The sequence below is a fragment of the Leptopilina boulardi genome, unplaced genomic scaffold, assembly GCF_019393585.1.
Source record: "Leptopilina boulardi isolate dan_hultmark-lab unplaced genomic scaffold, ZJU_Lbou_2.1 LbouV2_162, whole genome shotgun sequence".
In the NCBI taxonomy this organism is placed as follows: Eukaryota; Metazoa; Arthropoda; class Insecta; order Hymenoptera; family Figitidae; genus Leptopilina; species Leptopilina boulardi.
In genome coordinates, this window is record NW_026137710.1 from 274,640 (window position 1) to 300,889 (window position 26,250).

Sequence of the window (26,250 nt, forward strand, 5' to 3'; positions counted from 1 at the left end):
GTATAAAATTTGCATCTTTAGTATCCCTACTTTTAGTTTTTGTTGACATTTTTGTGCAACACATCGTCGATGGCTTATGCTGAATTGCTTTTGCACTGGGAAAAAATTGGTCGATCGCATAGCCACACCACATTCTCGTTCATGACTTTAGATATTACTGACAGCAGTTGTTGATGAATTGTAAAAAATTAAATTTTTTCATACGTCACATTGAATTTATAACACATGACTGCAAAATTGGAATCAGCGATCTCAAAAGCCCTTTAGTATCAACCTTAACTCTATGGATATGAATATCTCTGCATATTGAGATTGTATTACAATCTGATATGGGCTATTCTTGTCCCTGTATTCCCTATATTTATTACTATTTATTTCTTATACTGAGTATAATTTTAATGTTAATAATAAAAATGTTTGTTTCTAATTATTAGGTTATTTGATTCTGTAGGACCTGTTTGTCCTCAAAATTATCCAGATGTGTCTAATGAAAATGAAATCTTAACGCAAATGCCAAAAGGAAGGATAGAGTACTTAAAAAGACTTTTACCTCACTTACAAAATCAAAGTGAAGATTGTCTTTATCTAAACATATATGCTCCTACAATGGGTACGTTGTTAAACTTAAAATTTCTTCTTCAATTATTAAAATATAAATTAATTGTCTGAATGTTATATATGTTTGACATAGATATGACACTTAAACATTAAATTTATTACTGGGGAAACCACATTATACGGCTGATTTTTATGCATTTTTTAAGATTATTTATTTATGGGGAGAATTAATTAAAATTCAATGAAATTTGGACACAATTTTATTGTGCTTTTGTATAATCTTTGTAAATTTTTTTGACCAATTTTGACGAAATATAAAGCAGTTATGCAGTGGTAATTGCTGATTGTCCTGATATTTTTTCTCGATTTGCAGAACGTGTAGCAATTTTAATCTAAAATCAAGATTTTTTTACATTATTAACTTATTTTCTAAGAATAATTAAAATAATTTAAAAAATTATCGAAAACTAGAAATTTAGTTAACAATAAAATAAAGTTCTTATCGATGAATCTGCAATTCCAGCACCACATTGTAAGACTTCATACGATGCCAAATAAGTAAAAAAAGCAAACTGCTCCATTATAACGGCAGCGTGATCCAGACTGTGACCAATGTACTCCCTTTACAGCATCCGGGTATTTAACATATCCTACGGATGTCCTGTGGATAACCGGAAAGTTACATTCATAGGATGTCTCAGAGATATCCATTGAAGTCCTGAGGGCATCAATGAGATATCTAAATTTTCGGATACGGATAGGATGTCAGTAGTATAGGGTGCGTATGGCCCGCCAGACAGTCCGTGGAGCGGTGATGTAGAGGGGGAGCGGGGCCAATGTCTAGCGGGAATTGTTAGCTGCAGGGAGGGTGGAGGTGGAAATGGGGGCGATGATGACGTATATACTGGTGAAAGTAGAATGTGTGGCAAAGAAAACTAGTCAAGTTCCGTTTTCAAACACTCACAAGAGTGAGAATAAAGAATAGACATGATTATTTATTTATTTCCAAAAATATCTAAGAAATTTTTATTTTTTTTGCTTTTTTGTTTTTCCACTCTTTTTCTTTCTTTTTACTTGTTTATTATTAATAGATATCCTTTTTGTTCTTTTTTTCTTTGTATTTCTTTTCTTTTTTCCAATTGTCTTGAGAGGTTTCTTTTTTATTCTTCTTGTAGTTTTCCTTTTCTTACGTTTGACACTTAGTGTTGGAAGTACACCATGCAATTGAGCTCTTAAATTTTTTTCCGCAATCTTATAACCTGTGCCATTTATTAAACTTTGAAATTTTCAGTTGCTTTTCTCTTCAAGTTCTCTCGACTTTCATTAAAACGTATTTTCATCGCTTCTTTGAAAGGTACATTATTTTCAACATCATCTAATGTGTTAATACCTGCATGCAAAGCCTCTCTACCTACTGTCCTTGCACCTCTGGCAAATATTGGTAAAACACGTCGAAAAAGACCACTGAGACAACTCCCAATTCCATGACCTCTTTGATATAGTATAACCAACATAAATGTTTGATATACCACCCCCACCGACTTGTGATGTATAATAATCTTGATAATAAGACATTTTTAATACTATTAATCAAATTTTTTTAAAATGTAGTGTACGTACCAAACTCAAATGGTATTAAATGCCCTACATGGTCCCTTATATCAATTTCTATAGGTCGAAATTGAATTCGAAGAAGAGGTATATAATTTGGTGATGAAAGTTGTATAAGTTGAGTTGAGGCAAATACATAATTTTTACTTTCAATAGGTATAATTCTCAAGAGTGGTGATTGAACGTCACCGGTAAGTCGAAGTTCACAAATGTCACAATATAAAATATTTTTTCAGATAGTCCTCTTGCTATACTAGCAGGATCATTGGCGAAATACACATTGTTTACAGCTATTAATTGTTCAGGAGCAAATCCAAGAATTTTGGAGACTTTTACGTTAATTGATAGAAAATTTTGTCCCGACATTTCACAATTTTCGTTACATTCTTGTTGAACTCTAACATACGAGTCTTCTTCATCTTTAAAAGTTAAGCTGACATGATTACAAATCATTGGCGTTTGATTAACTGTTGTAACTAAATCTTTAACTTTTTTGTAAATTCCTGGACGTATAAAATCAACATTCTCAGGTTTTAACCACCATACGGTGGATGCTTGCTTTGTTTTATTAAATTCAATTTCATAAATTGAATTTGTCATCATCTCAGTTGAATCTTTATTATCATTGTCGTAATCATAGTTATCACTATTGTTATCATCTTTATTTAGTGAAGCATAAAAGTATTTTATTGACATTGGATATTTTTCAAGTAACTGTTTTCCATCATCAAAATAATAATCTTCTTTGCTGCGTTTTCTTCCATCTGTATCATTATTTTGTATCCATTATAAGTTTTTTTAAATCAGACTCTGGAATCCAAAAATTATATTTATTAGGATAACCTTTCCACTTGACAAGTACTTGCCTGTTTCTACCTGTACCTTTTCCACAAATTATTTTTTCAACCATAAACTCAGTATCAGTCAGAAGATACTATTTTTTTAAAATTGATAATTCTCGTTCATAAAACAATCCGTCTATAATCTCATTTGATAAATCTTTCAATTCGTAAACAACCAGTGAATGAAGTCGTTCATGAAAAACTCGTTTTATTATAAATATTTCTTCAGTTCGCAAAGGGTCCCCTTTCTCTACTGATACGTATTCGCGTAGAATCAAATTAAAATTTACATAGTATATCATATAGATATACACTACCGTCCGAAATTGTGCGAACTCTGCTTTTTCAACAACTATAAAACTGTTCAAATCTTCAAAAATATTAAAACTAAAATTTTTTTCTCTTTATTTTATTAAAGTTAATAAAATTCTGAAAGAAATGACACCTTGACAAAGAGAATATGTTAATTTTTCAATTAGATATCTAAGAAAAACCCAATTTTCAATGTTTTTACTATTTTTTTTATTTCTCTGGCAAAAATTAATATTTTTAAACGTTCTTAGGCTCATTGAAATCGTATTTTGTTATGCAATTCAAATTATATAAAACAATTCATGTACACATTCTCCCCTAGCGTATGCAAACCGTGAAAGTTGGCTCCTAAAATGTCAAAAAATTTAAATTTAATTCTACAATAAAATATAATGTTTAAAAATCAAGTAAATATATCATTCTAAACTTCTCTGATTTATGTAAGTAAATTTAAGATTTATACATTTTACTGATCATTTTTTGTCATATAAATATTAATCACAATTTTTTGACATTTTATGAGCCAACTTTCACGGTTTGCATACGCTAGGGAAGAATGTGTACATGAATTGTTTTATATAATTTGAATTGCATAACAAAATACGATTTCAATGAGCCTAAGAACGTTTAAAAATATTAATTTTTGCCAGAGAAATAAAAAAAATAGTAAAAACATTGAAAATTGGGTTTTTCTTAGATATCTAATTGAAAAATTAACATATTCTCTTTGTCAAGGTGTCATTTCTTTCAGAATTTTATTCACTTTAATAAAATAAAGAGAAAAAAATTTTAGTTTTAATATTTTTGAAGATTTGAACAGTTTTATAGTTGTTGAAAAAGCAGAGTTCGCACAATTTCGGACGGTAGTGTATATCTATATGATATACTATGTAAATTTTAATTTGATTCTACGCGAATAATTTTTAAGATTTAGAAAGAAATACTATTCTTTACAGAGTATTACATGGTAGAAAGAAAGCTAAATATAAGGAAGGTGATTAGACAAGGTTATGACAAACCCTTTTTCATACATTGTCATAAATTTTGTCGAAAAGTATGATTCAAAATGCCACAAATAAATCGATGTTGCAATCCTTTAGGCAAAAATGGGCATAAGAGTGTTTATAAAATTTTAGTAAAAGTAACAGAAAATTGGAACGAAAATTTTGATAATTTAATAGGAAAATTTATTTGCAAATCATGCAAAACGCAAGTATACCGATTTCCATATGAAAAATGTGAATTAATTAAATATGATACAGAAAAAATATTACATGATGAAGCTAGTGATAGTGAAGACGAAGTTCCTGATAATGTTCAACGTGATCCAGATTATGAAAATATTGAATATCGAAATAAAAAACTGAAAGAAGTGAATGAATTTCTCATTCTAGTTGGACAACCTCCACTTAAAAAACTGCGGTCTGGGCTTTTTCTTCCTGTAGAAAATTCTAATGGAAACAATGCTGTAAATGAAAGTTGGATTGAGGATCTGAAAACAGCTTTATTTAATGAAAATTCTCGAAGTGGTAAAATTTCTCTTTTAACAACGGTGACTCTTGAATGGAGTATTCGACGAATGGCAAGAGAACTTGATGTATCTCGCAGAATGGCATCAAGAGCTAAAAAATTACATATCAGTAATGGATATGGGGCTTATCCTGAACCAAAGAATGGTCGTCGACTAGAAGCTAATATTGTGGAAAAAGTTGAAGAATTCTATTTTTCTGAAGAAAACAGTCGCATCATGCCAGGCAAAAAAGATTGTATTTCCGTTGTAAAAAACGGCCAACGTCGAACGGAACAAAAAAGATTACTTCTATTTAACCTAAATGAATTGCATGAAAAATTTTTTAAAAAATTTCCGGAAATTAAAATATCGTTATCTACATTTTCTCGACTCCGACCTCGTGAATGCATTATAGCAGGGAAATCTGGAACGCATAATGTTTGTGTGTGCAAAATACATGAAAATATGAGATTTCAATTTGATGCAATTAAAAAAGAATTAAGAAAGAAAGGAGTAAACTTCGACACTAAATATCGTGATATTTTCAAAGACATGATTTGCCAAAATGCTGGTCCGGATTGTTATTTTTCCACTTGTAAGAGCTGTCCTGGAATCAAAGTTGTTTTTAATAAGTTGAAACTTTTGCTTGAAAGTAATGGAGTATCCCAAATTCAATTTGAGCAATGGACTAATGTTGATAGGTATTATACTGTTCAATAATGTCTTCTCTTTTTCGATTCTCAATTTTCCAGACTTTCCTACTTATTACACAAACAAATACGCGCGGAAGGCAAGAATAGAAAAATTCGAGAATCAAATCGAATAAGAAAAGGCACAATTGAATAATTTTCACATTTAATTTATGCAATAATTGTGTTTTTAAAATTTTACTTTTTTCGACAGGTGCGAGCGCGAATTAAATAGTTTACCACGGGAAAAGTTTTTGAAACTTATTATCGATGGGTTACCAACAGTTATGAAGCATGATTTTATAGCTGTAGCCCAGGCTGATTATTTCAATGAAATGAAAAATTTAATTAGCCAAGGAGAATTTGTTATTACTTTGGACTTTGCTGAAAATTATACTTGCCAAACACAAGACGCTATCCAGTCCCAGCACTGGTCTAATGTTCAAGCAACGTTACACCCTTACGTTGTTTATTTCAAACGAAATAACAAGATTGAACATTTGCATTATGTAATTATTTCCGAACATTTGCAACACGATGCGAATTCAGTACATTACTTCAATTGTAAATTAATGGATCATTTGAAAAATAAATTCGGTTCAAGAAATGTGAGAAAAGTAACATATTTTTCGGACGGTGCTGGTAGTCAGTACAAAAACAAATTTAACTTGATAAATTTAACAAAACATAAAGAAGATTTTGGAGTTGACGCGCAATGGAATTTTTTTGCCACTTCACATGTTAAAGGAGCCTGCGACGGGATTGGATGAACCGTTAAAAGGAACGCATATAAGTCCAGTTTACAAAATAAACGAATCACTTCGCCAAAACTTCTTTACGATTGGGCAAAAGCTTTTTTCAAAAAAATTCAATTTGATTTTTCTACGATAGAAGAGCACACAAGACACAATGAATCCATTGAAGATCGGTATGAAATGGCGAAAACTATAACTGATACGAGAAAATATCATTGTTACATTCCAGTCGGCGGGGATAAAATCGAATGTAAAACATTTTCTAAATCAAATGTATCAGTATACGAAAAAGTTTTTAAAGTGAGAGTTAATTCTAAAAGGAAACGAAGATGATTTACCCATTTTATTGGGAATTTAACGTAAATAATGGTTTATGCTTGTAAATAATGATTAATGCTATTTTATGTTTAATTTATTAAATGTTTATATTAGAATTTAATGTTAACAATGTGTGTTCAAATAAAAAAATATTTAAACCTATTTATTAAATTTGAATATAATTCAGTAGAAATTACAGTGGCGCATTGTTACAAAAAATCCTCATAATGTGGACTATAAAAGAAAATCTTTATTTATTTGAACTATAAATGTAAATAATCAAGTTTTTTTAAAATCATCTCAGATTTAAAAAAAGGAGTAATATGCAACAAAAAAATCTTGGAAATAGGTAAAAATTTAAAGATTATTTTTTTTCATTAAATTACTAAATTAAATTGTTTATATTTATAAAGAATTACAAATCGAAAAAAATAAACATTATTTAAAGCAGGAGATATTAATTTTAAATAACAATAACAAAGATCACAAAGTTGTTAATAGAATGCCATGAAATTTTTAAACTTTACGATCCAGTTTTCTGTTACTAAACCCATTTTTGCCTAAAGGATTTCAACAGCGATTTGTTTGTGGCATTTTTAACCATACTTTTCGACAAAATTTATGACAATGTATGAAAAAGGGTTAGGACATGTTGCGATGTTCGTTTATTTAAACATTTCAAATGGCTCCGCGGCGGTCGTTCACGCAAGATATTTTGTTGCACGCTGGGATAAAATTTTTAATTACTATTAACCGAATATAAGTTACCAAGTTTTTCTTTTTGCAAATGATTCTAGATTAAATTACGAGTAATATGCAACAAAAAAGAACTAAAAAATCGATTGAGAAGTTAATATTATTTTTATTTGTTTAATTAAATTGTTTATATTTTTAACAAATTAATTAATTTTTTCAAATAATTAACATCAATCGAAAGCAGCTTTACTTTTAAGTAAGTATACCAAAAATCAGAAAGTTTTATTAATTAGATTAATAGAAAAACAAGTTTTTGTAAATTCATGCAAAAAATGTTTATAACAATAACTTGTATAAATATAAAAATTTCGCAAAACTGTTCAAGTTGTATTTTTTATTTATTGTTTTGAATAGAAAAATGTATATTTGATAAAAAAATTTCGACCTCTAAAAAAATGTCGCCACACTTCACAAATTTTTACTCATCTCTAATTAAAAATTTATGTCATTTTTTAAAAAGAAAACATGTAACTTTTTTTCTTGTTATCCAAATGAGATCAATTTTTTTTTAAATTTCTCAAAAAAAGACAAACAAATAAATAAATTTTAAAAAATCTTATCTTTGGGGGCCCAATGTGAGACCCACAGTAAAAAAATTTGTTTCCATCCATTTCCTAATCGTTATAAAATTCTGAGCTTAGACTTGGGGTATAATATCCAAAAATATTGAGCCCAATCACAGACATTTGGTCCAATATTTTTGGCATTTGTACTACAAGTCTTAACCCAGAATTTCATAACGATTACGAAATGGATGCTGGAAGTTATTGGGTTCTATTTCAGAAAACTAATTTCTTTACTGTGGCCTCAAATTGGGCTGTAAAATCATATATTGGGCTCTGTGCCCGATTTAAAAATTAACTTCGAATTTCTAATCCTGTCACCCATAGACCCCCAAATTAGGATTTTTTAAAATTTATTTATTTGTTTGTCAAAAAATGTTGGGCCCAATCCTGGACATTGGGATAAATATTTTAGGCACTTATACAACATGTCTAAACGCAGAATTTCATAGCGATTACGAATTTGATACGGAAAATTAGTGGTCTTTTTTAATAATCAAATTTTTTTTTGATTTTTATTCGGGCAAAAAAAATTGTTTTTTATGAACTATTTTTTTCTTAAAATAGCACCTTCTTTTGAGAAATTTGAAAAAAATTTATCTCATTTGGATAACAAGAAAAAATTTAAATAGTTTTTTTAAAAAATGACAAATTTTTAATTAGAGATATCTCAAAAAATTTTGAAAAATTGTTTGTGGGCTTTCATTCTGTACAGATAAAGTAACATATTCACAAGGTTTCAATAAAATTGCTCCAATCATCAAAAATTCTTGTGATCACACCCAATAGAATTGCTCAATTTCATTATTATTATTAAAATTTTTATTGTTTCCATTATTTAATTGTAAAAACTTAGACTGTTGTTGTTGTTCTTGTATTTGATGAACTTGTTCGCTGGGAATTAAAACCATTTTCTTTGCATATTCCATATTGGAATTCAATGAGAAAAAACAAATGAGAGGTGAGAGGAGTTTTCTTGCAATTCTTGTCTTCAAACGGTTGCTTCTATACTAAATATTATTTGAAAAAAGGTTAGTGATTATACTACCAATAGTAGGTGCAAGTAAAAGCGGTAGAAATCCTCTTCCTTTTTGAACAATGTAACGTTTCTTTTGTTTCCAACTTCGACTAGAATTTGACAATTTTTTTAAATGTTTCCTGTGTTTTTTTAATTTACGTTTTTCACATTTTTTTAAAGAAATATTACCAGTGAAAACATTAAGAACACATTCGCAAATACACTTGATTAGATTATTATCCGCAGTGAATAAAATTTCTCGACGTTGATTGGAATTGAGATGATATAATGCATGCAAAACGGCAGCATTTTGTTTACTAATATGTTTACAAAGAACTCTATTTATCGTTACTATAATCGCACAACTGGTACTTGATCTATTGATGTACCTCTTTTTATATTTTTTGTTGGTACATAAATCTGAGAAAAACCATCTGTAGGAAAAATAACAGTACGAAAACGACAATTATCAGGCGTTGATTGTTTTAAATATAAATGAAGATAACCATGAGGTTTGGCAGTTGCATCTCGATAGGCTTCTTGAAGATTTTCAGGATTTTCAGGATTAATTTGTCGAGCAAGATGTTGAAACTGACCTTGATCACGTGGATTTTTAAAAACAATAATATAATTTGCATTAAGTGAAATATCTCTTTGCCCATGTCCTTGATGAAATAAATTTTGAGAAATGAATAATAATCTAATCAAGTGTATTTGCGAATGTGTTCTTAATGTTTTCGATAGTAATATTTCTTTAAAAAAATGTGAAAAACGTAAATTAAAAAAATTCAGGAAAGATTTAAGAATATTGGCAAATTCTAGTGGAAGTTGGAAACAAAAGAAACGTTACATTGTTCAAAAAGGTGAAGAATTTCAACCGCTTTTACTTGCACCTATTATTGGTAGTATAATCTCTAACCTTTTTTAAAATAATGATTAGTATAGAAGCAACCGTTTGAAGACAAGAATTGCAAGAAAACCCCTCTCACCTCTAATTTGTTTTTTCTCAGTGAATTCTAATATGGAACATGCAAAGAAAATGGTTTTAATTCCCAGTGAACAAGTTCATTAAATACAAGAACAACAACAACAGTCTAACTTTTTACAATTATATAATGGAAACAATAAAAATTTTAATAATAATATTGAAATTGAGCAATTCGATGGGATGTGAACACAAGAATTTTTGATGATTGGAACAATTTTATTGAAACCTTGTAAATATGTTCCTTTATTTGCACAGAATGAAAGCCCACAAACATTTTTTCAAAATTTTTTGAGATATCTCTAATTAAAAAATTTGTCATTTTTTAAAAAATGTCTTAGGACTTTACAGCTGCGCAATAATTTTTGACATGCATAAGTAAAAGGTTTTAATGATTCTAAATTATTAAAATCTCAAATTATTAAAAAAAAATTTTTTTTAAATCAACTTGTACAAGAACATGTACATTTTCTTGTATACATATATTAAATATATTTACTTGTAAAAAATCTTGTACAAGTTTTCATACAAGAATTTGCTTCAAATTCTGGTGCCGAAATTGTACAAGATCATGTAGATGTTCTTACCAGAACAGGTACAAGTTCAGCTGCTGAACATGTACATTTTTTTGTGCAAGATCTTGTACAGGGTTTTTCAATAGGGTCCACCATCATGTAGTAGTAGTACTTTGACAACCGAACTGTCTTATTGTTTTATTATTCTCATGTTCCAGTACATTTTAGCGTAAAAACATGAATGTTAAAAAAAAGTCCATCGAGTTCTGAGTAATAAAAAAAATTATCCTTTCAGCTTAAAAATTGAATGAGATAAGTATGACTTTCGAAAAAAAGGTTTTTTCATGAATTTAGCAAAAATCATCTGTTTTTTAGTTTTTCGATAATTACCGTAAATAATTTTTTTAAGTGATCCACAGGGATGTTGAAGCTGACCAAATTGACAATTTGAAAAAAAATGTATTTTTTAGATAGGTTTTTTAATAGGTTTAGAGATACAGCCTATCAAAGCTGATCCTTTTAGAGGGTGTCGGATTTGCGAAATGAGCTCACCCAATTGTTTTATCGGCCGTGGAAGAGATGACATAATTCAAAAGTGGTAAATTATAGTAGTTTTGTTTTTTGTTTTTAATAAAATTATGAATATTAAACAATTGCTTTGAAACCGAGCAATTCTCTAATTTTTAAATTTAAATGTTAAAAATTAATAAAACCAGGAATATTTAAAACTCGAAAACTTGATATAAAAATTGTTTACAATTAAATGAAGAATAAAACTATTTTTAAACAAACATGAAATATTGAATCAAAATTTAAGACACTGCACAGATATTAAGGCTATTTTATGATTCTACATCTTTTTAAAAACTGGATTGAATACACAATGTTCCAAATAAAAATAATAGTCTGTGAATAGGTTTAAAATGTTGCTAAATTATTGTTCTAAAAGATTTACAAATTTCTAAAATATTACATTCTTTAAAAAAAATTATAAAAAGTAAAGAGCTGATTGAAATAATGATGTTTTGGTGACATTGTAACTTTTAGACTGTTTGTGGTATTGAAAAGTACATAAAAACTTCTGAAAACTGTATTTAAAAAATCCAAATTTAACAACATAGGTTGATAAGCAAAGAAAAATTATGTGTCGATATTACTTGCGCGCACTTGTCTTTAAATATTCTCAGCTCAGTCCATTCTATCACACGAATTTTAACTCCTTGACATTCTTTATTCTAGAAATAAAAAATTAAACTAAAACGATCTTGTTTAAATCCCCTTCTTTTAGGTATAAAAAGTTTGAAGTAAATAAAGTAAATTTTGTAATAAAAAAAATATTTAAGAAAAGTCTCTGAGATGTGGAATATCCCTCCTGGACGTTTCATAGATATCCGTTGTATTTTTGTATTAGATACCTTTTGGATGTCCTTAGGATAATATATTACAGTACAGTTGATATTCATATAACATTACAGAGATATCCCCAATATGCCGGTGTTGCAATTTAATAATGGCTTCTAAATGGAAATATAAAATTCTTACCTTGTCTTTTAATAGTAATTCAGCATTCGCAATATCCGAATTCTCCTTCACCTGCTGTTCTATTTCCCTTACTCTTTTCTAAGAAGATATTTAAAAAATCGTGATTAAAACATTGATATTCACGTATAATAATTTTTTTCTAATCACTAAGACAAAAAATTAAGAAGTAAATGTTTATGCAATAATGATGCAACAACTATTTTCTCATTCACAAGGGAAATGATTCGGCAGCAAAATGTGAAGAATTCGGTTTTATGTCAAATTCGGTTTTTTCAATCAACTGAAAAGAGTGATTACCTAAAATGGTGCATAACTCACTGATTGACGAACAGAGTAATTATTTATAGAATAATAATCTTTGTATTCATTCCTTCATTCATTCACATTTTCTTAGTACTTGAATTTTCTCATTATTATTAGATTATATATACATATATATCTTTACTTTGATAATTAGGGTTCTCGAAGGTTTCTACCTGAAATTTGATTTGTCAAAACAGCTTTCGGTTAAGGGTTCGTAAGATGGTCGATGACCTTTTAAATACTGTCCTGAAAGGTGAAGTTGTGTCCCCCACTTTACCAGCCCGGTTTGAACAATCACCATGTGGTTATATGTACTGGAGAATAAAAAACAAGAAGAAAATTTTTGGTGCCAGCACCATTGGGTTAAATCGATTTACAACACATCATGTAGGTTTATTGAATGGAACTAAAATTATAAAACTTTTGAATATTAACATTTATTACACAGTCCTGCGAGGGTGAGTTTCTAGAATGGCTGTACTTGTTTCTTGTAGTTTTTTATGTGCTAAAAACGAATCTGACCTTCAAAATGCCCCATCACGTCAGGATTTTTAGTAAATGTAGCCTAAAAGGTAAAAAATTGGCCATTTTAGCCATTTTTGATAATTTTTTTTGGGATAGAAATTTTTTTTTTCAATTTTCGACGAAAAAGTCGCATAGTACAACTCTTTAGCTTTAAAACCTATTTTTCAAAATTATTGTACGATTTTTTAAAAAAAGTTATGACATTTTAAAATTAACAGTTTCAGTTACGCCAATAGACGTAATTTCATTTTTATAATTGAGTGACATTTTGAATGGGAATTTACTGCCAATTTTAAAAAGAAGTTTACTTAGGTTGGTTTCATAATAGACAAAATCGTATCGTCCTGAAAACGATTTTCAAAACAAAAAGATTAGCAACAATAGAAAAAACATTCTCGCGCATCGTTTTGGCATAAAAATCTTCTGCAAGACGATACAATTTTGCCTATTGTGGAACTAACCTAAAGATTTAAAACAGGTGGTAGAAACATGTAGAAAATTTGGGAAAAAAGTAACAGAAAATTTAAAAGAAAATTAGCTGAAGATTTTAAAAAAGGATTGGCAGAAAATTTGAAACAGAAATTTTCATTGAGAAGAGGCAGATAATAGTAAAGGAGACGGCCGCTTGCGGCCGTCGACTGCGCTAGTACGATAAAAGAAAATAAATAAACACGAAAACTAATTTTTTACAGGTCAAAAATTACTTGAGATTGTATTATCAAAGAAATGCGATTAAATTCTAGTAAAACATTAATAGCAAACCATTTCTGGATTATGAACAATTTAGATTTCAAATTAGCAACTCAAGGAAATAACAAGAACCAAAAAAATCTAAAAACAATTTCATCGTTAACTGTATTGGATACGCCACTTTTTATTTTTTAAATCTAACATCAGATTCGTATTCAGCGACCTCAAAAACCCCCCACAGAGTAACAAGTTTCAATCGATTTCATTCATTTTAAAATTTTTTGCCCATCATATTGGATCCGCAATTTTGAATTTTTTAAACTGACATTATATTTGTAATCAGCGACCTTAAAAACCCCCGAGTAGCAAGTTTCAAAGATATTCGAAAATTTTTTTGAAATAATATACCATTTTATATCCGCCACTTTGAATTTTTTATATATTCAATATTTATGTTATTAAAGTCACTAAATCCAAAACAACATTGAGAAGAAGCAAAAATTCAGTTTTAGATATAGAAATTATATAATATCCATGGAAATCAATTTCTCAAGATTCACCACCCTCCACCATGCCTGAAAAGGAAAATTCGAACTAACTTTATGGTCGCACTACGTTCTTCTCTTTAGATACATCTTAAGGAAGAGAACCTACTACATGGCAGTCCTGGGCAATCGAAATTTTTTTTGTGCCGGTGTTATTAATATTTCATGTTATAAAATATTCAAGATTAAAAATAATTTACTGCATTAGCTAAAAATTTACAAAATATTTCTATAATTTACTACAGAATGGAACAAACATTTAATGATACTATTGTGACTGACATGTTACAGAACAATTATAGTTTTGACACAATGTACTTATTCTAGAACAGGGTTCTTGATATTTTTTAGAATAAGATAAAAAATCTTTTCAAGAACTGTATAAAATATTCTTTTAGCATACTTCTAGAACAGAAATTTAACAAAATTTCTGGAACGTTTGCGACTTACATGTTTTAGAACACTTATAGAACAAAATGTTTTACAAGAGTTCTGGAACAAAAAAGAATGGAACAGTTTTTTAACATATTAGGAAAATTTTTCTAGAACAAGGTTACTCCTTGGTTATAGGACTGTTACATGTCCTTTATGGAACAAGGGTTCTAGAACAGTGTTCTTAAGAATTAATAGAACAATTACATAGGCCTGTAAAATCTTGCTTAAGTCTGTAACAAAAAAAGGGGGAGTTGATTCTTATAGATTTTTAACGTAGAATCCGAAATTGACGTCCAAAATGGCTTATCACGTCAGAATTACATGAAAACTATAAAGGTTGAGGTATAGGTACATGGAGTAATAATAAAAAAATAACTTAATATTTAATGAAGACACATTAAGAAGTAAGATATAAGTATATCTTATTTTTTAATGCCATAAGAATTATTAAAACATAAGTGTAATATATGTTTTCTGGTAATAATACGTAAAGAATAACGTAATAAATGTATTTCGAAAAAATTTATATATCCTAATTTGTTTATAAAAAATTGTTTAAATAATTTTCTGCATTTAATTTGCAATATAAGAAATAATTATTAAATACGTCGTAATTAAAAATTGAGTTACTGTTTTATTACTACTTCTTGTATTTCTCAGCCTTCATAGTTTTATATGTAAACTACCGTCGGAAATTGTCGGTACGGCTGACGTGCGAGGAGCAGAAATTTGGTGCTGACTTTAACGCAAGATATTTTAAGTTAGAAAAAAGATAGAGACTTCTTACTTAGATGGTTGGAAAGCTGATAAAATTCTGCTTCTCAATGTATATCAAGAAATTTTTTTTCTTTTTTATATGGTTCCGTACTCGGTTCGGAACCCTATTAATATCGGTTTTTTTGAAATCGTGTACCCTCCCCCTAGCGGCCACACGAATTTATCTGGAAAGCTGAAATTTGGTACACATATGTATTTTCGCGTGTAGATTACAGGTAAAATATAATGAACCTGATAGGAATTGATTATCATAGCGTTGTCAAGGAAAAACCATGAATTTTTACGAAAAATGCCTAAAAATGACTATGTACCCCCCCTCTAGCAGCCACATCTTTTGACATAAAAAGCTCAAATTTGGCACACTTACGTATTTTAACGTGAAAATTACAGGAAAAATATATCGAACTTGATTCACATCAATTTACATAGCGTTGTCAAGGAAAAATCCAAAATTTCGAAAAAAATTGATTTTTTCTCCCAAGCGCACACAATATGCAACCCAGACAGTTCATATTGAGTATACAAATGTATTTTTACGGGAAAAAAAAGCAATAACGATTAGAGTTGATGATTAACTTTTTATCAAGTTTTTCAAGAAAAAATGACAATTTTAGGAAAAAAATGTATTTTTCCACCAAAAAACGAACAAAATTTTATTTAAAGGGATTTAAATTTATATATTTAAACGTATTTTTACGTGTAGATTACAAAAAAAATATAGCGAGCATGATTGGAGTTGATTATCATAGCGTTGTCAAGAAAAAACCATGAATTTTTACAAAAAATACCTAAAAATGACTATGTACCCCCCCCCCCCCCTAGCAGCCACATTTTTTGACATAAAGAGCTCAAATTTAGTACACTTACGTATTTTTACGTGAAAATTACAGGAAAAATATAGCGAACTTGATTCGGATCAATTTACATAGCGTTGTCAAGGAAAAATCAAAAATTTTGAAAAAAATGATTAATTCTCCCTAGTATTTTTCCGCAAAAAACGAAAAAAATCGGACAAGTGCGAGTTACACTCGCACTGAAATCGAGGGTTCCGTACTCGAAGCGAACTTATTTAATATAAAAACAAATGTTTAAAAAATATGTGTTGTATGTTAAATAATATATGTGATACAAAAAGAAAGAATTTTTAAAAAAAATTTGAGAAAATTGTTCCTCCTTTGGTATAAAAACAAAAAAAATTTTTAAATATGTGTTGTATTTCAAACAATATAAGTTATACGAAGAGGAACAATTTTCTTAAATTTTACAAAATTGTTCTTTTTGTATCACTTATATTATTTGAAATACAACACATATTTAAAAATTTTTTTTGTTTTTATACAAAAGGAGGATCAATTTTCTTAAATTTTTTTTTAAAAATTGTTCCTTTTTGTATCACATATATTATTTAACATACAACACATATTTTTTAAACATTTGTTTTTATATTAAATAAGTTCGCTTCGAGTACGGAACCCTCGATTTCAGTGCGAGTGTAACTCGCACTTGTCCGATTTTTTGTATTTATTACACCGAAAAGATTTTAAGAAAAAATTACGCAATTTTCTACTTTCGTACTAATGTTTTTTGACTCCCGGCATAATCTAGAATAATGCATGGAAAAATTTGAGAATTTTACAACAGAATATTTAGGGTCTTAGCTTTAATTTGCATTTTTGAAACTTTAAAAATGTTTTATGGTTCCTGAAATATGTTAAAAAAGGTCCGAGCATGTTTTCCTACAACATCACTTTTCGCCGCCTCGCTGCTGGGTAGTAGAAAAACATTCTTGAACATTTTTAAAATATTTTAGGAACTACAAAACATTTTTTACTTTTTAAATTTTTAACCCAATCTTTAAGTTTTTAGCTTTAATTTGCTTTGTTGAAACTGCAAAAATGTTTTGTAGTTCCTGAAATATGTTAAAAAATGTTCAAGAATGTTTTTCTACAACCCAGCAACGAGGCGGCGAAAAGTGATGGTTGACGGCTGAGTTGTAGGAAAACATGCTTGGACCTTTTTTAACATATTTCAGGAACGACAAAACATTTTTTAAGTTTCAAAAATGCAAATTAAAGCTAAGACCCTAAAGATTATGTTGTAAAATTGTGTCAATATTAGAAAATTGTTGGGACATTTTATCCCGTGCGCACAACAATTTCAGTATGGAGAGTAAACTTTTAAAAAATTAATAGATTTTCTTAAAATTTTGTATCCAGGGGTTTTAGATACCGCAGATTACTAATCTAAAGTCATTTTTTAAAAATTCAAAATGTCAAACCTCTAGAAACAAAATTTTTAAAAAATCCATTTTTTTAAATTTGATCCGACATTACGTTCCTCAGAAACCATGCACACATCATTCAATGTATCCAGGGACGAAAGACAATTCACTTTTTTCAGAAATTATGTGTAGAATAACTTGAATTAAAGGGTTTTGGTTAGTCACCGGTTTCTACCATATCTGTTTTGGATAAGTAAAAATTTATTTGTAAGATTTAATTCTATCATGAATAACTAAAAAAAAGCCAGTAGATTTTTGAAAAATCTGTAACCTTTTCCACCACAAAAACCATCCACTTCAAAAATACTATATATTTAAAATGAATAAAATACTAGTTTGAACGTTATTTCAGGTACAATTGATAGTGGTAATAGATTTCCTGTAGTATTGTATATTCATGGAGAAAGTTATGAGTGGGGTAGTGGCAGTTTATACGATGGTAGCGTTTTGGCAAGCTACATGGATCAAGTGATTGTGACAATCAATTATCGCTTAGGAGTTCTTGGATTTTTAAATACTAATGTTTCCCCACAAACTCGAGCTAGAGTAGCTAACTATGGACTAATGGATCAAATAGCAGCACTTCACTGGATCCAACAAAATATATTTTTATTTGGCGGAGATCCTGGTAATGTTACTCTAATGGGACAAGGAACAGGTGCAGCTTGTGTTAACTTCCTTGCCATCAGTCCTACAGTTATAAATGGTAATACTACAGAATATATTTACGTAAGCACTTGGAAGAAAGAAAATTATCCACCCAGCACGAATTACTATCAGAATGTGACAGTAATATCACAATATTCAATTCATTCCAACGTTCTCTAATAATAGATCGTCCGGGAGATCTTAGGATCACACGCGTTTCAAAATGTTGCGCATTAATACATTAATGTCCATAGTCATAGACAATCAGATATCAAAAAGACAACTGTTGGAATCCTAGCATGAGTACACTGGAAAAAAAAGATAGCGTTGCGTCACTTTTTCGAGTCTTGCAGCGCGATTCAGCTTTCAGGACTACTGTGTGTCTTTTAAAGGGACGCAACGCTATCTTTTTTTTCAGTGTACTACTAATAAAATTTGACGCTATACATTTTTTAAAAAATAATTTTTTTAAACAATTTGTTTAAACCCAATAAATAAATTGTATAATTCCAAAAAAATAATAACACCATTCGATTTTAAGTAAAAATTACTAAAGGAACATGTATTACTTCAATCCCTCATAACAAAAGGATATCCATAGGATATTCATATCAATGGTCGATATCCTAAAATGGTCCCCAGGATATCTTGGGATATTCAAACCGCCGGTCTGTGGGACATCAACAGGACATCCATAGGATATCCACAGGATATCCCTAAGACATCCACAAAATATTTATTGCATATTATATCGCAGGATATCCATGGGATATCCTCAGGATGTCCGTGGGATATTCTTAGAATATTCACGGGATATTTAATATCTCAACATATATTTTTAAAGGTTAAAATTGTTAAGCTAATATAATGAATAATAATATAATAAAAACAAAAATCTTATGAGCTTCTAATTTATTTTAAATGAAGATTTGAAACGCATTTTTCAAAGTTCTTAAATAAACTCATGCACTTAATGTATAATTAATATTGATAGTTATTCGTTACTTGCGGGGAAGAATTTATATTGTTTAAAGCCAATTTATTTTCTGACAATATTAAGCATATGAATAAAGGAATGAATCACGAATGAGAAAAAAATTAGTTAATAATTTTTCAAATTAAACAAGTTGCATTTTATTTTATTTATATAAAATTTAATTCACAGAATATTCTCACTCGTAGTCTCATAATGACTTTAAAAACAGTATCCTGAGAATATCTTCTTGACATCCAGAAGATAACTGAGAATATCCTGAAAATATCTGTGGGATATCCTGACGATATCTATGGGATATCTGGAGGACATTCATGAAAGTCTATAGAGATATCCAGAAGATATCCTGTGGATATCCTCAGATATCCATGAAATATCCAAAGGATATCCAAACCGCCGATTTTTTGGATATCCTTAAGAGATCCTTTTGATATCCATAGGACATCCCTAGGATATCTGCGGGATATTATCAATATATCCCAAGATATCTTATGTTAATAGGGAATTGTTTTATAATGTTACATCCTAGTGTGTAAGGTTATAGAATAATTCAGTAACAGTTCTAGAACAAAAAGTATTAAGCTCTAGAAATTTTAACTAATTAGTTATTAAAAATGTAGTCCCCCTCAAGGCACAGTTCTAGAACAATGTTCTAAAACATTGTTTTGAAAAACATGAAACATAATTTTATAACCAAAATTTTTTTAGAAATAATAGTTTAATTACTTGAGTCTGTCGCGATTTTATTATTTAACAATAAATTAAATTATTTGAAAATCACTAATATATCAATAATAACACAGGCCTGCAAATTCTAACTTTTTTTAGTCATAATGAATGCGACGGAAAAGGGAAATATTGCGCTGAACATGAATCCGGTGTCCAAAATGCTCAATCACATAAAGTTTTTGCGAAAAATGAGATTGAAACCTCCTAAAAACATAGTTTTTGGCATTTTTTGAAACATCGTAAGTCAAAATCCTGACGTCATAGAAACTTTGTGTCACTTCGCAGAAACGTTGTTAAACATTGCAGCTGCATTTTTGTAACGAAGGCCCTTACTTGTTTAACTTTTCTGTATAAAATCAATAAGGGAGAATCAGTACGGTTGGGCCACGTTTTGACTTGTGTCCATAACTTCCGTTCTAAACCGAATTTCGGATTTTCTCACGTACAGTTAGAAAGATTTTTTCAAGTAGAACATTTTTTATGAACACCAGAAAATGATTGGACCAAAAGTGTAAAAGTTATAGGCATTTTAAAAAATAAATTTTGTCGTTACGGTCGGAGGAGGGCTTCACGGTTGGGCCACCGCACAGAATCAATGTTATCTGAAGGAAAATGATTAAAAATGTCCCGCCACAGAAGAAAAATTTTATTATTTTCATCCCTAAATCTGTATAATATTTTCCTGCAATAAATTTTACCCTAATTGAGGGCGTCACCGCATATTTGTTAAAATAGTGTTTTTCGCGCAATTCAAAATTCCCGCGGTTGGTTTTTCTCTTTCTTCCCGAAGTTGGTGTAAAAATTCAAGAAAAGTGAAAAAATGAATAGAAACGTTCCTAAAACGTTTCATATATGTTAAAATAAAGTATTAAAAGCGTCTCAAGACAGGGAAGAGGGGGGTCCCGAAAATCTCACAAAAGGGGACGGGGTACAAATTTAAAAAAAAATCTTATTTAAATTAATGAACGTTTTAAGAACACAAAACGTTTTTAATGCGTTATTGCAGTAGACTCGAAATATGTCTTTTTTCCCACTGGTAAATGATGTTTTTGACACATCGCTACATCGAAAAATGAATTTATGATGTCAGGACGTATCATAATTGCGAAATTGTAAGTGGCCCAACTAACACTACATTTATTGGCCCAACCAACACTATCACGTCGTTTTACTTTTTTATTACACATAAAAAAACGCATGATAAACGTCGAATACGGAACCACAATTTCAAAGAACACTCTAACGAAGAAACTTAGTCAACTTACTTTATTGTTTGCATCTTCTTCTTTTATTCAAATTACCTTTTTCGGATACCACAAACAAGTTTTCCTTTTCATCTTTAGCGCACTTTTACAAAAAACACGTTTGTACAAATTGCGCATTTCACTGAGACTTTGCTAAAAGTGACGTGAAAAGTTTATTATTATCGCTAGTAATTATTTGCATGCGAAGGTAGATGGCGCTAATGTGAAAGAGCTTTAAACGCAGAACTGGCCTAACCGTAAAGGTAGCCCTTCCGTACTGACCTTCCCCTACTATAGTCGCGACATTAGTCTGACTGACTAACAAGTAACACTACGGAACCCGACCTCACCGATTTTGTTCGGTCAAGGATTTTCAGTTAGAATATGAAAAAATATTAGATACGTTTGTTTTATCAATTTTAAGGGTAGAAACCACCCTTCGAAAGTTGAATTTTGCGGTATTTAGGACTTAAACTATTGCCCGCCTGTTTATTCAAGATAATAGAATAACAATGCTTGTAATAAAAAAATATTAGTCATTTAATTTAGGGCTCTTAATAACCTTAAAATTGAATTTTCAAAAAACCACCCTCAACCCTTAAAACCACCCCCGTTACATTTGAACTTGATTTTATAATAATTTTCTTTCATAAAAATTTTGGGCTAATGTAGGTCATTTCACAGGTTTCCAGAATAATTTTTCAAAAAACTACCTCTTTAACCCCAAAACCACCCCCTGAATATTATAAATTTTTAATTTTTGAAATTTTTCTCTACAGTAGTCTATGGTTAATCTGATTCTTTTATGAAGCTCTAAATGACATTTTTGAAAATACACCCTTAAAACCAAAAACCACCCTATGAATACTTTACTTACAAACATCTGTTTGTAACAGATGTTTGACAGTTTGACAGTCGACGTCCCATATATATGTCTAAAAAAGTCGTGCCACGTTTGTGATTTTGGACATATATATTCACATTAGAAAAAAAATACTAAACATCATTTGATTGTCAATAGTTATATTAAGTTTATCGGTGTCGGTGAATCGAAATTTGAGGTCAGATTTAAAAAATTCAAAATGGCGGACCCAATATGCCGAACAATGTAAAATTGATTCTATTCGTTCAAAATTTGGTTTTCAGGGTCGCTGAGTCAAAATTTGATATTATATTTGGATTCAGCGACCCAAAAACCCCCAAGTATCGAATTTTGAATAAACCGAATGAATTTTAAATTTTTTTTCGCCATTTTGAATTTTTTAAATCTGACATCAAATTTCGATCCAGCGACCCTAAAAACTTTTAATAGAATGATATGATATATTTTTGGAAAATTTTTTTTATTGTTTTGGGCCTAAAAATTATTTTTCTACTAGACTGCGACGGGATTAATATTTATGAAATGTTTTTTAGAGTTGAGGGTTGTTATTTAACAGTAATTTTACAGACGTTTAAGATCTCAAATTAGACCGTCATCTGTACAATAACGTAAGTGTTAAGAATTTAATTCAAATTTTACAGATGTGTTAAGAGATAAGGGTGGTTTTTTAATATTTTAATTTATGACTAAAATATTTAGGGGATGGTTTTTGGGTGTAAGGGTGCATTTTTAAAAATTTCATTTGGAGCTACTTAAAAGCCTTAAATTAACCATAAACTACTGCAAAGAATAATTACAAAATTAAAAATTCTTGACGTTCAGGTAGTGGTTTTGGGGTTAAAGGGGTAGTGTTTTGAAAAATTATTTTGGAAACCTGTGAAATAACTTACATATTTCTTGATTATAAACATTATTATTCTTTTATCTTGAATAAACAGGCGGACAATAGTTTAAGTCCTAAATACCGTAAAATTCAACCTTTAAAGGGTGGTTCCTACCCTTAAAATTTAGGCTTGGATGATAAAAAAATACGTATCTAATATTTTTCCATATTCTAACTAAAAATCTTTGGCCGAACAAAATCGGTGAGTCTGGGTTCCGTAGTGTTAATTGTAAGTATTTCAATATTATTTAATAAATCAGAAAATCAGTCAGGGTCTCGTAGATTTTCTATTGAACGTTTTATACCCATTTGAGCAGCCCTACAAGTGTACAGGAAATGAGTAATAAACTCATAAAACCGACCCTCTGTAATTTTCGATAATCAAATTGTATAATCCCTCTTATATTAACATCGGTTTTTCTTAGAATTCAGAAAATATTAAAGTAGGATTTTTTTAATATCTGTAATTTAATCTGTAATATCTGTAAAATCTGTAATATTTTATCTGTAATATCCCTCTGTAATTTTCGATAATCAAATTGTATAATCCCTCTTATATTAACATCGGTTTTTCTTAGAATTCAGAAAATATTAAAGTAGGATTTTTTTAATATCCTGTTTTATTGAGACAAAAGAACTTGTGTTATCATAAACCTATGGAATGTAAAGGGGAGTCACCCTTATAAATAACATTTAGTTGGTTTCTACATCTAAAATTTTAAGGTAAGTCGTAAAACTTTTTATCTAAGTCCTTCTTATTCCATATAAAAATTTGTAGTAACCTTTACATTCCTTGATTAAGTGGAATGCTGACTTCCTTATTGTAAGAATAGTTGCTTCAGGATACTCTCTCTCAAATATCAATTTTATAACTCTAAATGATTGTCTAAATAAACTTGTAACCTTGTCATTAAAAATCAATATTCTCTTTCTTCCCTGTAACGAGCGGCCACAAATAAAATAAAAATATTATTTTGGTAGTTATTTCTCTATTTCAGACGTCACATTTGCTAGTATTCGAATACTAAGTATTGGAATTCTAGAGGATAAAAAAAGATTATCTGAATGAAATATACTCTAACGAGTTGTTAAAATTTTTTCTTGTTTAACAACCCCTAAAAACAACCCTTAAATATAATTTTGTTATGAATCGGAATATCTGCATAAAAAATTCAATATGTTATATTAAGGGGTTAGTACCACATCTTTTTTCAAGAAAATCGAATTTTTAAAAACTCCATATTCTTGTAGTAGATATATGTGGAAATGCTATGGAAACTATTATTTTGGTTGGAAACTTCGGTAACATATCAAAAAACATGGTACAATGTAAAAGGCACGCGCTCATGGAGTGTACTCTTCACGAGTACTATGTATGCTTTAATACATATATATGGGGTAAAATTCCTGTAGCGAACTAAGTGAAATAAAAGTTGATCGGATCGGGCTGTAACTTGCACATAGTTTAGCCCTATGAGTGTGTAATTTAACCACGAAGTATTGTTAGGTTTTTTCAAAAACTGTCGTAGAGGGAGGGGGTTGAACTTGTTTTAAAAATTTAAACAGTGAATTTTTGAAGACTTGTAACTTTTAAACAGAAAGAAGAAAAAAAATTTGTTCTATATGATTCCCAAAGGTTTTTGCCTGCTTTTTCGAATGCTGCAAAAAAAATTTCAAAAAATTTAAATTTTGACCCTTTTTTTGAAAATTAAAATTTTTTTCGAATTTTTTTAAGTTCGGTCCTTTTTATTTTTTTTAATTATTTTTTTAAAAGCTAAAAAGAGGTATTTTCACCACAAGAAGTATTGAGTGTCCTTTTTTGTTATTTTCGAGATATTAATTAATTAATTAATCAATTAATTTTAATAAAAAATGAAATATTGCACAAATAAAATCCACAATCCACTAACCCAAAGTACTTCATATAGGGCTCGTTGGATGCGGAATTTTGTCAACATTTATTTAGTAACGTCAGAATTACGATATCTTTATTGGGTTATAAAATATATAATTTTTTATTAACATTAATTAATTATTTAACTAATATCTCGAAAATAACAAAAAAAATTTTTAGAAAAAACGGACAATTTTGAAATTTTTTGAAATTTTTTTTCACCAATCGAAAGAGCACAAAAAAACATTTGAAAGCATATATTTCCAAATTTTTGTATTTACTTATATAATATTTACAATTTTAAGTTATTTAATTAACAGTTAAGGTTAATAAAAAATTATATATTTTATAAACCAATAAAAGTATCGTAATTCTGACGTTACTAAATAAAAGTTGACAAAATTCCGCATCCAACGAGCCCTATGTAAAGTAATTTTGGAAAAGTAGATTGTTAATAAACAATTAGTTAACATTGCAATCGTTTCACAGAAAATTATAAGGTATTAAAATAAGCTGCAACGCTTATTAATTTAATCCAATTTTGCTTGTTTTAATACCAAAGTGGATTAAAATAAGCAAAATTGGATTAAAATAATAAACGTTGCTGCTTATTTTAATGCCTTTTAATTTTCTGTGTTATTAACAATCTACTTATCCAAAATACTTCATATAGGGATCGTTGGATGTTGAATTACGTTAACTTTTAATTGCAAATTTCAGAATTACGGTCACTTTATTTGTTTGTAAAATATTCCTTTTGTTATAAACATTAATAAATTAATTAATATCTCGAAAACAAAAAAACGTCATTCTAGTTTTTTGGTATCGAAAGTATATATCTTAAACTTCATTTTGAGGGTAAAGGAAGCAAAAAAAATGCCTTTTTAAAAAAAAAATCAAAAATATTTTTGATTTTAAAAAAGGGGTAAATTTTGAATTTAAAAAAAAATTCATTATTCGTAAGAGCACAAAAAAACCTTTCGAAAACAAATAGGTCAAAATTTTTTTCATACATTTATATAGAAGTTGCGATTTTTAAAAAAATCCACTATTCAAATTTGACGAAAAACTTTGGCCCCCTCTACAGTTTGCATAAAACTCAATAATAATTTGTGGGTAAAGTACTCACCCATAGTACTAAAGTTTGTGCAAATTTCAACAAAAACATCTGCGATACAAAAAGTTCCGCCAAGCAAAAATTATCTTAATCATCGAAACAATTCGTGAAATAAATGTTATCCAAGTAAATTTCAGGATTATGTTATGTTTTAATTGACTTTTTAATATAAATTATAATTTTAAAATATGAGTGCTATGTAAAAGAAAAGAATAGTTTTGATCTAAATGTTAAAGATGAATTTTGAAAATTAGAAAATTAGTTTTTATCAATATCAATCAAAGATTGATATTTTCAAAAACTCTAAAAGATCTTGGTACTTTAACAT

General features: G+C 29.1%; 1 protein-coding gene across 17 annotated transcripts in view; it reads left to right on the forward strand.

Moving 5' to 3' along the window:
* LOC127276984 (neuroligin-2) overlaps positions 1–26,250 on the forward strand; it is an 856,047-nt gene that overhangs the window by 222,858 nt on the left and 606,939 nt on the right. For 16 of the 17 annotated variants that reach the window (XR_007842293.1, XR_007842294.1, XM_051297757.1 and 13 more), the window contains 2 exons: positions 435–610; positions 17,883–18,236. Coding sequence is in view for 15 of the 17 variants with exons in the window: in XM_051297757.1 (XP_051153714.1) it covers positions 435–610; positions 17,883–18,236 (530 nt within the window). In the remaining 2 variants the exon portion in view is untranslated. The remainder of the gene's footprint in view (positions 1–434; positions 611–17,882; positions 18,237–26,250) is intronic. The other variant, XM_051297760.1, reaches the window with a different exon arrangement.